The 14,224-nt window shown below is 44.7% G+C and overlaps 1 protein-coding gene across 1 annotated transcript; it reads left to right on the forward strand.

The window, feature by feature from the left end:
* Positions 1-520: 520 nt before the first annotated feature.
* Positions 521-1,693, forward strand: LOC308317987 (kelch domain-containing protein 3-like; the record flags this gene model as incomplete). Its single annotated transcript, XM_080767334.1, has 1 exon — positions 521-1,693. The coding sequence occupies one exon, from the start codon at positions 521-523 to the stop codon at positions 1,691-1,693; it is 1,173 nt and encodes a 390-aa protein (XP_080623460.1).
* Between the last annotated feature and the right edge of the window lie 12,531 nt (positions 1,694-14,224).

Genomic DNA, 14,224 nt, shown 5'->3' on the forward strand with positions numbered 1-14,224 from the left:
TAAAAAAGAAACCCAGTGACTAAAGTTTTCAAATAAGTAACTGCAGTGGATAAAAAGTACAGTAAAACAAATCACACTTGTGTGAAGTGAGGGGCGCTCTTATCGACATCATACATCACATTCCGTGCTCATCCACACAAACAACGCTGTGCATAGGAGGGGCTATAGCGTCCCTCAAAAAAGTATTGAAAAGTGGAAATAGCTTTCTCAATTTATATATAGACCCTCCAATTGACAGAAATTGAGTAAATGTGCTTTTACTCCACGGCCTGGCTCACCTCACAGGTTGGGAATCGCTGATTTATGGATATATCAATGACGTCATTTGATTTACTCTGGTCCAAATTATGGATTATTTACATCCTCGCATCCAAATATGGACATCCGCATTGCGATAAGAATTGTATAAAAAAACAACGACACTTACCTGAGCATCCATAATAAGTGTTCTGACCAAAGTCATTGGTCCCGTTCTACGTCCCGTTCTACATCGGAAAAGAGCAGCTCGGAGCGACGCAGAATGTTTCACTGGACGGTTCATCTGGAGGCCCCGCCGGGACCGGGAGGCCACGGGAGGAGACTCCCCCAGGCCGCCGTGGCGGCGGGTCACCAGGTGTACTCGTTTGGAGGGGAAAGCATCGCGAGGGACCGGGATCGCCAGATGGACGTGCACGTCTTCGACACCGTCACTTTGCGCTGGAGGACGTTGCCCCCGTCAGGGGGAGAACATCTCCTCGAGGTTCCCGGCACACGTTGTGGCCACACGGCTGCGCTCATAGACGACGTCGTCTACGTCTGGGGCGGCTGGTGCCCCGCGGGACTCTGCAACACGCTGTATGCGTTCGATATCGACACCCACGGGTGGCTCAAGACCAGGATTTCGGGGACCGTCCCGCAGGCGAGGCAGGGCCACTCGGCCTGCGTCTTGGGGAAGGTCATGTATATATATGGAGGGTCCAACTACCCGCGAGGACACTCCAATGACCTCCACAAGTTTGACAGCGCCACAATGGCCTGGTCCTTAATTCAATCCAGAAGCGTTGCGCCACCTGTTTCGGCGCATCACTCTGCCACCATCATTGGGACAAAGATGTTTGTGTTTGGGGGCGCCGGGTACAACAACAACATCAGTGTGTTTGACACACAGACCGACTGCTGGCTGCCGAACAGACCTGCACGGCTTCGTCCACAAGGACGCTCGCGTCATTCAGCCTTTGCCTACAATGGAGAGCTATACGTGTTATGTGGCAGCGACAAAAACAAGACCTTCAATGATATGTGGAAATACATCCCGGGGACCTGCTCCTGGAAGAACGTTGAGCCCAAGGGGGAAGGCCCGGGTTTAGGGCTGTCTAATGTGAGCTGTTGCATGGTGCAGGGAGATCGTATCATCGTCTTTGGAGGATGGCAAGCACCCAATCACCTCTACATCTTAGACTTAGGTCCAAGTTTGAAGGTGTTATGCAAGTTAGCAGTTGCTCAACACAGTCTGGAGAAGTCTGGACTCCCTCACAACATCCGATGGGAGCTGGCAGCCATGACTCGGAGAGGAAAACTAAAAACAAGACGCGGCGGCTCTAATAACGCGGTGGAATCTATCTGGACCTTCTCAGCCTTCACATCTATGATCGTCTGTCATCTGATGTTGATCATCTTCACATTTTGGCAAGGTTTCAGCTTTGACATCTCCTAGATGTTCAGTGGGTCAGACCTCCGTCCTTTTGGCAGGCCTCCAGAGTGCTTTACCACCAACTAACTGGGTTCATGGTCGGCCATTTTGGATATTGTTTTTGTTCCTTGATTGCGTGTTTGGTTTTCCCGCCTCCTTGTTACCTACCACACCCCCCTTGTTATATAAGAACCACACCTGAGTTTTATTTCTGTGTCGTTGCCTTGATTTGTTTGTGTATTTACACCCTGTTCGTCATTCAATTGGTGCTGAGATATTACTGGTGTCTTTGAGGGTTCACGCTCGAGGGTTCACTCTCTAGCGTTTTACGTTTAGTTTTGGAAGGTATGCTGTACTCTAAATTGAATGCCTTGCGTTTGGAAAACTGGCTTGATTTATTTTTTGGGGGAATTGTTATTCGATTACTTGGAATTTGAATCTTTTGCATTCTTCGGTTTAGTTTTTGTGTTTCAATGAACTTTTTGTCTCTGTCCAATTTTGAGGGTTGCCAACCCTGACAAAGAGAGTACCCCCCAAAAAGGACTTGGACACTGGACACTGGATTATACTTTGTAATGTCAAAAGCAATAAATACATTTTTAAGCACTTCTGACTAAAACCTGCCTAACTCCACTAGAGTCAACTGTTGTTCAAACCACCTAACTCCAATTTAACTTTGGGTTATTTTATTTCACGGTATTGTTTTCATCTCCACATTAATGGTCACTTAATCCACTTGAGCTGTATTTGGGTAAAGTGACGATAATATAATGACACATTCAAGTTCTGACAATGTATAAAGTCACTGTACCGACTCTGATGAGGCAGGATTGTGTTGTTCTAAAGAATCACACCCGTGTGAAATGAGGGGCGCTCTTGTCATTGTACATTTATGTTAGCGGACATTTGACATTGCTACATAAGGTATAAGGCGGTCCCTTATTGGCCAAGCGCTCCCACCAACATGTGTTAGCCGATTTGCTCGTTTACATATGACGTAAGTTTTCCCTTCAATGTCAACGCGGCGTTTAACGATTTGATGTTTAATTCATATTTAGCGGAATTATCAGCTCTTATCATCATGCATCATCTCATATACTGGCCAAACAGAATGCCTGTGGCCTGTGATTGGGTTAGCTGATTTGCTCGTTTACATGATGGTAAATGTTCCCTTCGATGTCAATGGCGTTTAATGTTTTTAATGTTTTGATGACGTCATATTTAGCGGTATTCTGACGTCATATTTCTTCTTTCATTGTCAATGGCAAATCTTGAGACGTGTGCGGACAAAAGCTGTTTATAGAAGGGGCTAGCACCCCTTAAAAACATGTTTTGTTTTTTGTTTGTTTTTAAGTGGTGCAACCACTTCCTTAAGTGACTATGTGTGTGTGTGGGTGGGTGTGTGGGTGGGTGTGTCTGAGCATGAAAACAGCATGGTTGTAACTCTGTCATTTCTCAACCGTTTCAGACGTGGGGCGGCTCGCCGGAATCGGGCCGGCACCCTGGGTGTGTTCCTGTGGGTCTGGAACCCCCCCCCCCCCCCCCTCCGAGACCCCCACAAGGAGTTGCACCACTTACTTCACACGGGTGAGCTGTTTGAACTTGTAAGATGTGTGTCACTGATTGATTCCCCCAAATAAGGAACAAAGTGTGTCCCTCGTCAGTTCAATAAAGAGACAGTATATAGCCTATTATTGAACTGTATTTTAGTGTCCAGATGAGGGACGAAGCATTATTTCAAGGGACATCTGTATAGGACAGCCCAGCTATAGTTGGGACTGTGCTATCCTATCCATGGCTGCCTAAAATATTATTGCAACATCGTTCGTGCAGAACGCCAGAGGCCAAAATAATGTTGCACACTTTCTCTGTGGAGCACAGCAGAGTCCCCCCATGCTGTTCAGAGCAGCCTGTCCGACGCCGGAGGTTTGTGTGAGTAATTTGGGGCACGGTGGAAACCTGCAGTGTTTTCCGGTGGGGCTTCAACAGGGCATTCTGTAAGGGAATTACCTCTGTCACCCGGTGCGACGAGTCACACAAAATACTCGGAATGATTGGATTTAGGAAACGACTCCGTTCCTGCAGTGAGCCCAAGCTAATTCTCCGGGGAGAGTTGTGTGTGTGTGTGTGTGTGTGTGTGTGTGTGTGTGTGTGTGTGTGTGTCTGTGTCACCACTTAAATCCAATTTAAATCCAAGCTATTTAGTGAAGACGGACAATCTACAAGCTCACAGCTTAATGTAGAGCTTTTGTGTGTATGAAATTTATTTTGGAAAATGTCATGTTTTTGTGCTGTTTCTGGGCAGTGTGTGCGTCTGCGTGCGTGCGTGCGTGCGCCGTGCGTGCGTGCTCTGGTCTGGTTTGACTTCAGTCATTTTATTGAGGTCTCGCAGAATAACCTCAGATATAGACCTTTGACCCCCAAGTAATGCAGGCCTCTCTTCATCTTCAGGGTACCGTACAGTATGTCTCACAAGGAAGTCCTCTAATGCTCTGATGCTCTTATGGTGTTCTCTGTGGCTTTGTTGCGTTCTGATGCTCTTATGGTGTTCTCTGTAGCTTTGTTGCGTTCTGATGCTCTCATGGTGTTCTCTGTAGCTTTGTTGCGTTCTGATGCTCTTATGGTGTTCTCTGTATAGCTTTGTTGCGTTCTGATGCTCTTCATGGTGTTCTCTGTGGCTTTGTTGCGTTCTGATGCTCTTATGGTGTTCTCTGTGGCTTTGTTGCGTTCTGATGCTCTTATGGTGTTCTCTGTAGCTTTGTTGCGTTCTGATGCTCTTATGGTGTTCTCTGTAGCTTTGTTGCGTTCTGATGCTCTTATGGTGTTCTCTGTGGCTTTGTTGCGTTCTGATGCTCTCATGGTGTTCTCTGTAGCTTTGTTGCGTTCTGATGCTCTTCATGGTGTTCTCTGTAGCTTTGTTGCGTTCTGATGCTCTCATGGTGTTCTCTGTGGCTTTGTTGCGTTCTGATGCTCTTCATGGTGTTCTCTGTATAGCTTTGTTGCGTTCTGATGCTCTTATAGGTGTTCTCTGTGGCTTTGTTGCGTTCTGATGCTCTTATGGTGTTCTCTGTGGCTTTGTTGCGTTCTGATGCTCTTATTGTGTTCTCTGTAGCTTTGTTGCGTTCTGATGCTCTTATGGTGTTCTCTGTATAGCTTTGTTGCGTTCTGATGCTCTTATGGTGTTCTCTGTAGCTTTGTTGCGTTCTGATGCTCTTATGGTGTTCTCTGTATAGCTTTGTTGCGTTCTGATGCTCTTATGGTGTTCTCTGTATAGCTTTGTTGCGTTCTGATGCTCTTATGGTGTTCTCTGTATAGCTTTGTTGCGTTCTGATGCTCTTATGGTGTTCTCTGTATAGCTTTGTTGCGTTCTGATGCTCTTATGGTGTTCTCTGTATAGCTTTGTTGCGTTCTGATGCTCTTATGGTGTTCTCTGTATAGCTTTGTTGCGTTCTGATGCTCTTATGGTGTTCTCTGTGGCTTTGTTGCGTTCTGATGCTCTTATGGTGTTCTCTGTGGCTTTGTTGCGTTCTGATGCTCTTATGGTGTTCTCTGTGGCTTTGTTGCGTTCTGATGCTCTTCATGGTGTTCTCTGTGGCTTTGTTGCGTTCTGATGCTCTTATGGTGTTCTCTGTAGCTTTGTTGCGTTCTGATGCTCTTATGGTGTTCTCTGTGGCTTTGTTGCGTTCTGATGCTCTTATGGTGTTCTCTGTAGCTTTGTTGCGTTCTGATGCTCTTATGGTGTTCTCTGTAGCTTTGTTGCTTACACCTACTTTGTTCAACAGCTGACTCCTGATTTCCAGACTTCCTGGAACGAATAACGGATACAGGATACCCAATATGGTCATATAGTGTAGAGTGTAGAGACTGAGATAGCAGCAGAAGTCATTATTAATTAGGAATCAAATGGAACCAATTATAGGTCTCTGGCATCTCTGCGATATTGCCGGGGGGGAGGGTGGCTCTGTATCATATAGTCACTCATATTTGATTACATCTATTTCCAGCGGAAATATAGCAATAATAATATCTGGGACTTGCTTTTCTAATACCCAAAGACGGGGGGGGGGGGGGGGGGGTGGGGACATGCGAAAAAGACAAAGTAAAATAAGAATAAAACCAATAAAAACTGGTGGAGAGAGAGAGAGAGAGAGAGAGAGCGGGGGAGAGGGAGAGAGAGAGACAGACAGAGAGCCTACACTGATTGGCCGGTCTTCCCATCTGTCATGGAGGGAGGCGGGGTTAATCTGTCCTCCTCCATCTGCTCTCCCTTTCTCCCAGACCGTCTGCTCGTCAAATCCCTTTTCTCCTCCTTCATTTGTCACTTTCACATTCTCTTTTCCCTCTCTCTCCCTCTCTCTCTCTCTCTCTCTCTCTCTTCCCTCTCTCTCTCTCTCTCTCTCTCCCTCTCTCTCTGAACTCCCTCTCCATTCCGTCCTTTCCCACCTCTTTCCCTCGTTCTCCCTCTTTCTCTCTCTCTCTCTCTCTCTCTCTCTCTCCCATTCTCTCTCTCTCTCTCTCTCTGAACTCCCTCTCCTTTCCGTCCTTTCCCACCTCTCTTTCCCTCGTTCTCCCTCTCTCTCTCTTTCTCTCTCTCTCTCTCTCTCTCTGGATATTTAAGGTGATTTATTGCCTGCCGTTGGTGAGGTTGGCGTTTTAATAACTCAGCTTCTCCTCATCCCGAAGAGAGAGAGAGAGAGAGAGAGAGGGGGAGGGAGAGAGAGAGAGAGATAACTTTAGTAAGCACAAAACCAACGAGTGGACAGGCTGCTATGTTTTGTTTGGTGTCTCTTCTTTTTGTCTCTCTGACTCTCCCTCTCTCTCTCTCTCTCTCTCTGACTCTCTCCCCAGATGGAGGATAGAAAACCAAACAGAGAAATTAATGTCAGATTGAGCTTTTCTCTGATCTGCAAAGACACGACACGACACACACTACGCACGCACACACATACACACACACACACACACACACACACACACACACACACACACACACACACACACACACACACACACACACACACTGCACACACACAGGGAAAGAGAGGCAGTAGTTCTTATAGAGCTCATAGAGTCACCTGGGAAATTCCTCCGTAGGACCAGTGGTTCTCAAACTCTTACATTTCAGGGACCCCCCCCCCCCCCCCCCCATGACTCTGAGTCTACAAATGGAACCAAATGGACCCTCACAGGTCCAATTAGTTCCATCTGTATACTCTCCCAGGGTTACTTACAGGCCTATAAGGGTCCATTTAGAAACCCCCCTCCTTACTTTAGTATAAGTCTTCTCTCATATTTATAATCACACCACAGCGAGCTGTCCAGATCCCGACGAGCTGTCTACAGTTCTGTCTACAGTTCTGTCTACAGTTCTGTCTACAGTTCTGTCTACAGTTCTGTCTACAGTTCTGTCTGCAGTTCTGTCTACAGTTCTGTCTACAGTTCTGTCTACAGTTCTGTCTACAGTTCTGTCTACAGTTCTGTCTACAGTTCTGTCTACAGTTCCGGTGACATATCTTCACTTTGTTTAAATTAGCGGTGTGACTGCTCTCCACTTTTCGTCCCGGCGACATATGGTAAACTGGCGAGTTCTCCGGATATACCCTCCAAGGAACCCTGAGGGTCTCTGGACCCCACACTGAGACCAGGACAGCCCATCCATCCTCACAGCCATGGTTCTGTGCTGTACTCTGATGTGACTGGATTGGAGTGCCTTTCATGGTTTCCTCCGCCATTGGTGTATGAATGTAATGCACAATCTATTTAGATTTGGATAAAGGCACTATACACATTTACCATTTTGTGCACTTAAGTAGCGAGTAATCAAAGAGTATAGCAGCATTAAATGAAGACTTTACAATAAGCTTGTGTTTTTCAGAAGGCCCTGTATATAGAACCTTTACTTACCATAAACATATTCAGTACACCTGTTGAAATCGAGCTGTTGCTGTGCCTTCCTCACCGCATATGTGACTGAATACAGTGGTCGTTTGAGACACAAGTATAGGCCGCATGGTCATTTTCTGTGTTTTACATATTATGAAACTACAGAATGTAAGCTTTCATATGATGTATTGTTTATTGAAAAGTTTTAGCACCTCTGCGCTGAGAGGAATGGGTGTGACAATAGCTATATTGTCTCCACCCCTAATTACTTGCATAATCACTCCCCCACCCATAACCACTCCCCCCACCACTGTGTGTTAACTGTACGTCATAGATATTTAAATGATCCCTGGGTCGGCGGTTTGAATCCCGGCTCCTCCAGTCCACATGTCGAAGTGTCCTTGGGCAAGACACTGAACCCTGCATTGCCTCTAGTGGTCGCCACCATTGGTGTGTGAATGTGGGAAGTGAGGACGCTGGCGTCGCCGCTTCACCTCCCAATGTATGAATGAATGAACCGTTGTAAAGCGCTTTGAGCACTCGGAAAAGCGCTATAAAAATGCAATTCATTTAAAGAATAGATGCCTCATTGGGCGTTGCAGTTCGTTGGAGCGATACTGTATGTGTGCAATCGGTTGCGGAAGCGTGCAGGAAGTGTGGAAGGCACGTTACGTTACGTCACGCTGTCACTCAAGTGATTACTGGCCAATCACAGCGCATCTTTTCCGGGACTTATCATGCGCTCTGTGATGCACACTCATGCTTCCGCGGGGCTTCGCAATTAAGGAATCTCGGGAATCTTTTGCCCTCCCTTGATGAGCACATATATATACGCTCCAGAGCCGGAAAGGGCAGATCTAGGTTTATATGTCTATGCTATATGTACTGTAGTTAGTTAGTTAGTTTATTGACACAAATATATAAAACATTGGGTCCAAACAATAATAAAAAACCCATCAATCAAAAACTTTAAAAAGGTACAATACATTAAAATATACAATACACAGAAACCCTTTACAACAGGAGCTTTCTATTGCTCCACAAGTGACAGGCAGGCATGTATAGCATATGCAAAGTCTCTCTGTTAGTGCCCACAAAGAGTGAGCTCAAATCAATACCCTCATGTCCATATTTCTCTCTGATATCTTGTGTGAGGGGACAAACCAGTATGTGCTGTTCGTTTTGTATACCAGTCTCACATTGGCAAAACCGCTGTTCAGGTGGTGAGCGGACAACCGAAACCGTGTAAAGGTTATCCTCAAATAGTCCTCAATGTAAGGTGTACTGCTGGTGCTGGTATAGAGTGGGTGAACAGATACATCCCAGATTAGTTTCTCAGTGATGTGGACGCAGAGGAATCAAAACTCGTCTGCTCTCTCTACATTGGCAGCACCATCGGTGTACGTAATATAGTTTTTTAGATGGGAGCGTGCCCTCTGCCTGCAGGCTTCAAATGAGGAAAAAAAAACTTTTGAACTGTAGGTCATATTATACCATCAAAGAATCTTTTGCTGGTATTTTTCCCTGTATGGATTCCTTCCTTGGATGATGACACAACATCCCATAAATGTCAAGCTATAAATTGAATGACTCAACTCCTACATTCCAAGTGCTAGTAGTCGGGGTGGGTGGGTGGGTGGGCGGGTGGGGGGTCCCGCCGGTTCAAATATGATTATTTTGAGAGGTCACTAATCTCCTGCAGAAGTGGTTTAGCTATTCTGGGAGAGATGAGAAGAAGAAGACCTTCACATTGCACACTAGCATGGCGTCTAAAGCCAGAAATATATATATGCGAATTAAGCTGTTCCAAAGACTTGTGCTTTTATTAGCACTCATAGAATGGCCTGCAGCCAGAGAGGCTATGAATATGTGAGGCTTCTTTTTCAGAACCCCCTGAACTAACTGGCCTCGAGCAAAGCTTTTTGTATTTACTTCTTATTAATTATTATGAATATTTCTTATTTTCTTTCTTATCTATTTTCCAGTGATGCAAGCCATGGCAGTGATTCTCAAACATTTCTTTTTAATTGTTCCAAAAAATGTTTGATTTTATTTTTCTCAATTTCTTTCAAAAACAGCAGATCCTCAAGCTCAGCTCACAATGTGGGCATTGTGATTGTGGGGCTTGTACATCAGCTTTTAATGTACTGAAGAAAATCTAAAGTGGGGTCATACAGAGTTGCTGATTTTTTTTTTCCCTCCCTCAAACGTTTGAAGTGCAATTCATCTGTAGTTACATTTCCTATTGCATGCAAATTAAACAGGTTATATAGGCCTATACTACAGTGCTTACACAAATGTTATGCTCCATATCGACTAGTTTTGCTGCATGGGGACCCCTGGAAACCCCTTCAAGGACCCCTCATGGTCCCCAGACTCCACTTTGGCCCCTTTTCCATGCACCGGTTGGTTCCCAGTGGGAACCGGTTCAGTTCTTTTTGGTTTTTAGTCCATGAGCCAGAGTTCCAAAATTGAAACGTTAATTATGAATTGAGTGGGAAAAACCATACCAATATTAGATTGTTATCACCATTAAACTTCCCCAATTGAGTACTTACACGAAGACAATGATTTATTGTATTACAAATTTTACATTTTTAAATATGAAAATGAGGCATTTTGTAGGAAAATATGCATAATAATCGAAAATATGAAAAAGTTACTACTGTGGAAGGGTTATCATATATTAATGTACTTGTATTGCTCCTATAAACAATTTAATATAGGGTATAGTTTGCCCACCAATTTTGGAGCTCTGGCTCATGGACTAAAAACCAAAAAGAACTGAACCAGTTGCCATTGGGAACCAACTGGTGGAAAAGGGGTCTTTGTGAACCACTGACTCAAAGCAGAACACAGGGATGTCTCCTATGGCAACCATGGAAGAGACACTCAGCTATAATTATTTGAACAATGACTGACTGTCCAATAATGGATCCAATGTAGTTATCATCATACGCTCTTTTTTCAGCTGAGATCAGATTCTATAAAAATGTCTTCTACATCCTGACAGTTTTCTGAAAAAGCTATGTTTCTGTGTATGTCAGTCGTCAGTCATTTTTCAAAAATAGCAGACCTACAAGCTCGTAGCGCGCCACTCGGTGGCGCGCTATGAGCTTGTAGATCTGCTATTTTTCAATATAGCTAAACTCCAAAAGTGGGTTAATTGTTAATAATACCTTTCATTGCTTTAGTATTCCTAAATCCCACTGAAAGACTTAACCACTTTCACAATAACTTACCTTTTGTTTTTAAGGAGCAAAAATAGCCGATCTACAAGCTCACAATGGGGTTGACACAAATTGTGAGCTTCTAGATAAGTCTATTTGTGTTACTTTTGTGCAGACACTGTAGTAACAGCTGGGCATTGATTTACGGGGAATTAACCCATATTTGGCGGGAACCCCTTTTGGTGTTAGCATTATGTTATGCTTTAGCTATTCAAAAATAGCAGATCTACAATCTCATAGCGCGCTATACGAGCTTGTAGTTCTGCTTTTTTTTTTTAAAATCGACTGACATACAGTAGAAACATAGCTTTTTCAGAAACAGAAACCGTTTTAGAATCTGATCTCAGGTCAAAATGGGATAATAATGATAATTATGGACATAGGAGGTTTCTGTGACGGCGTTCAGATGAACATATTGTCAGAATGATCAAAAACAACCACTCAGTGCAGAAATCAAAGGACGTCTTCTTTTAAAACGAGACCCCCCCCCCTCTCTCTCTCTCTCCTGGGAGATCTGATAGCATCAAACAGGGACGGGTGGACGGGTGGCTTATGAGGCACATACGGGAAGAGCACCACAGAGGAAGAAAGGAGGAGAGAGAGAGAGGGAGGGAGAGAGAGGGGGGAGAGGGGGAGAGAGAGAGGGACAGAGAGATAGAGAGAGGGAGAGAGAGAGAGGGAGAGGTTGATTGAAAGAAAGAGAACAGAGGAGATTAAACGTTCAAGCCACCTGCAGCCTCGACCACCATGGAGAGAGAGAGAGATAGGGAGAAAGGGGTCAGTGCAAGTATACTCAAATTGTTTTACTTTAAGTAAAGTATTAATACCACAATGCTGAAATAAAACAGTATACGCCTGGAGCGTGGGTCGACTGTCCATCGTCTGTGGACGCCACAAACTTATAACGTCGGGCCTTGCGAGGCAAGTACATTTCTACTTAATAATTGCTGTATACTTAAATACGTTTTGACGTATTTGTATACTTTACTTGAGCATTTCCGATATCCATGCAGTACTTTTAGCCTATATTCTATTCCACTACATCTCAGAGACAAATATTGTACTTTATTACTAGTAGAAAGGGCTAGAAAACAGGAGAACATGAAGGGATGATGGGAGAGAGAGAGAGAGGGAGGGAGAGAGAGAGAGAGAGAGAGTGAGAGAGAGTGAGAGAGAGAGAGAGAGAGAGAGAGAGGGAGAGAGAGGGGAGAGAAAACAGACAGTGAGTGCACTATACCTGCATCGAGTGATCTTGGTAGTACATAGAAGTTGATCTATTGAAGATTCTGACCTTCAAAGTACATAATTTTTGTTTTGATTTGATTTGATTGATTTGTTCTTTCTGCTTTGGAAATGTAAACGTATGTTTTCTCATGCCAATAAAGCCCTTTGAATTGAATTGAATTGAGAGGGAGAGAGGAGAGAGGGGAGAAAACAGACAGTGAGAGAGGAGAGAGACAGTGAGAGAGAGAGAGGAGAGGAGAGGGGAGGAGAGGGGAGAGAAAACAGACAGCAATTTCTGGCAGCAAACAGGCCTTTATTTAGCTTGGTGATTATTCACGAGGGTCATTAGAGCGAACGTATCGCCTTTCTCTCATTTACTGAAACAGAGCGCGAGGAGAGGGGGGGCGGGGTGGGTGGTGTGGAGGGGGTGTGTGGGGTTGGGGGGGCCGGGGGGGGGGAGCAATCATTACAAGATATCACTTTCCCCCCCGCCGGTGTCCTAATGAGTGGAGACAAACAGACAGGCGGAGGCAGAGAGGCTACATCCTGGAAACCATTAAAACAAACCGGGGACGATTAAGCTAACGGTGGAAGAAGTGCTCGGATGATTAGCCACGTGAAGCCCTCGCAGTGCAAGGTTATTACGGCTTGTTTTGACATTTTTGTTTCAGGCTTGATTATTTAGTTTTTGAAGCGGGTTTGCTATAGTTTAGTTTAGTTTTGAAAACGCTTTTTTATGTTTTTATTGTAGCATTATATTATGTATATTGTTATGGATAAGGTCATACAAATAATCAAATATAGCAGATCTACAAGCTCACAACAAAGTGTGACGGGGGGAAAAAATGAGGCAAAGGATTGTGAGCTTGTAAACAGATCTAAACTAACCAAAACTATTATTTCAGTTAGTTTTACTTAGACAGTCTACATTTTTCGTAAAGTCTCGTTTAGTGTTTCAGTTAACTAAAATATTGTTTTGCAATTAGTGTTCATTTTAGAACAACCGGGAGCTCACAGGATATAAACTGGTTAAAGTTGAAAGTACTGTAAGTGCTGCGTTATACTCGCCCATTGAGCCTTGGCTCTTTAGTCGACTTAACGTACTAACGTAGGTCCCGGTTCGCCTCCCGGCCGTGGCTACGTTGATGGCAGCGGTGTGTATGGGTAACTTCTGTATATGTTCCTGGGCAGCACAGGCTATTAACCTGCATGGTAGTCGACAGCCCGTTGCCTGCCTGGGGTGGAGGTCCCCCCTGTCGTTCGAGCCTATAGCTCCTGGCTGGCGTGCGCTTCCAGGTGGGGATGACGACTGTAGGTTATACGGTGCTGCGTTGCTACTGTACTTGGCTCTTTAGCCGACTGGTAACGTACGCGCCTCAGAATTGATATAGGTCCCGGGTTCACCTCCCGGGCCGTGGCTCTATACAGTATCAATGGGGCTATCACTGCTCACAGATCAAACGGAATCAAACAACAGACACAAAAACCAACAGACGATACGGGATACTCGGGACTTAAAAAGTCAATACATTGTCACTTTATTAATGTGCAGTATGCTTGTATGCACTTATATACTGCATGTCGGTTGATTTACTGTTGAGTGAGAAAACAATGCACATTAATCTAATCATCTGGTAACCGCACCCAAAATAATTTGGGGACCCCCTGCATGGGGGGGTTCCCCCGGTTTGGGAACCACTAGTTTGAGGTGTAGATAGAGAGGGGAAAAGGAGGGGGGCCTAGAATGGAGCCCTGGGGGAGACTGGTTAATTAAAAGTATAGCAATACCACAATGTAGAAAAACACTTAAAGTCAGTAAATTGACTAAACGCACACAAACGCATTGGCATCAAAATAATGTGCTTACACTTACAGTACCCCGAACATCAATGTGCGCATTACTGCAGAATGGCCCATTTCTGCAGTCCTATTATTGGATTGTAATTAGTGATGCATTAATGTGTTCATAATGTTGCTGGTATAAAGGTGGGGCTGGTTTTAACCCATTCTGAACGGGAACCCATGTTGGTGTCAGCATCATGTTATGCTTTAGCTATTGAAAAATAGCAGATCTACAAGCTCATAGCGCGCCACCGAGTGGCGCGCTATGAGCTTGTAGGTCTGCTATTTTTGAAAAATCAAAGAACGACTGACATTTTTAGAATCTGATCTCAGGTCAGAATGGGGTTAATCAGACCCAGTGTGTGTACAGTGGAAA

Source organism: Protomyctophum bolini, assembly GCF_963924005.1.
Source record: "Protomyctophum bolini genome assembly, chromosome: 7".
In the NCBI taxonomy this organism is placed as follows: domain Eukaryota; kingdom Metazoa; phylum Chordata; class Actinopteri; order Myctophiformes; family Myctophidae; genus Protomyctophum; species Protomyctophum bolini.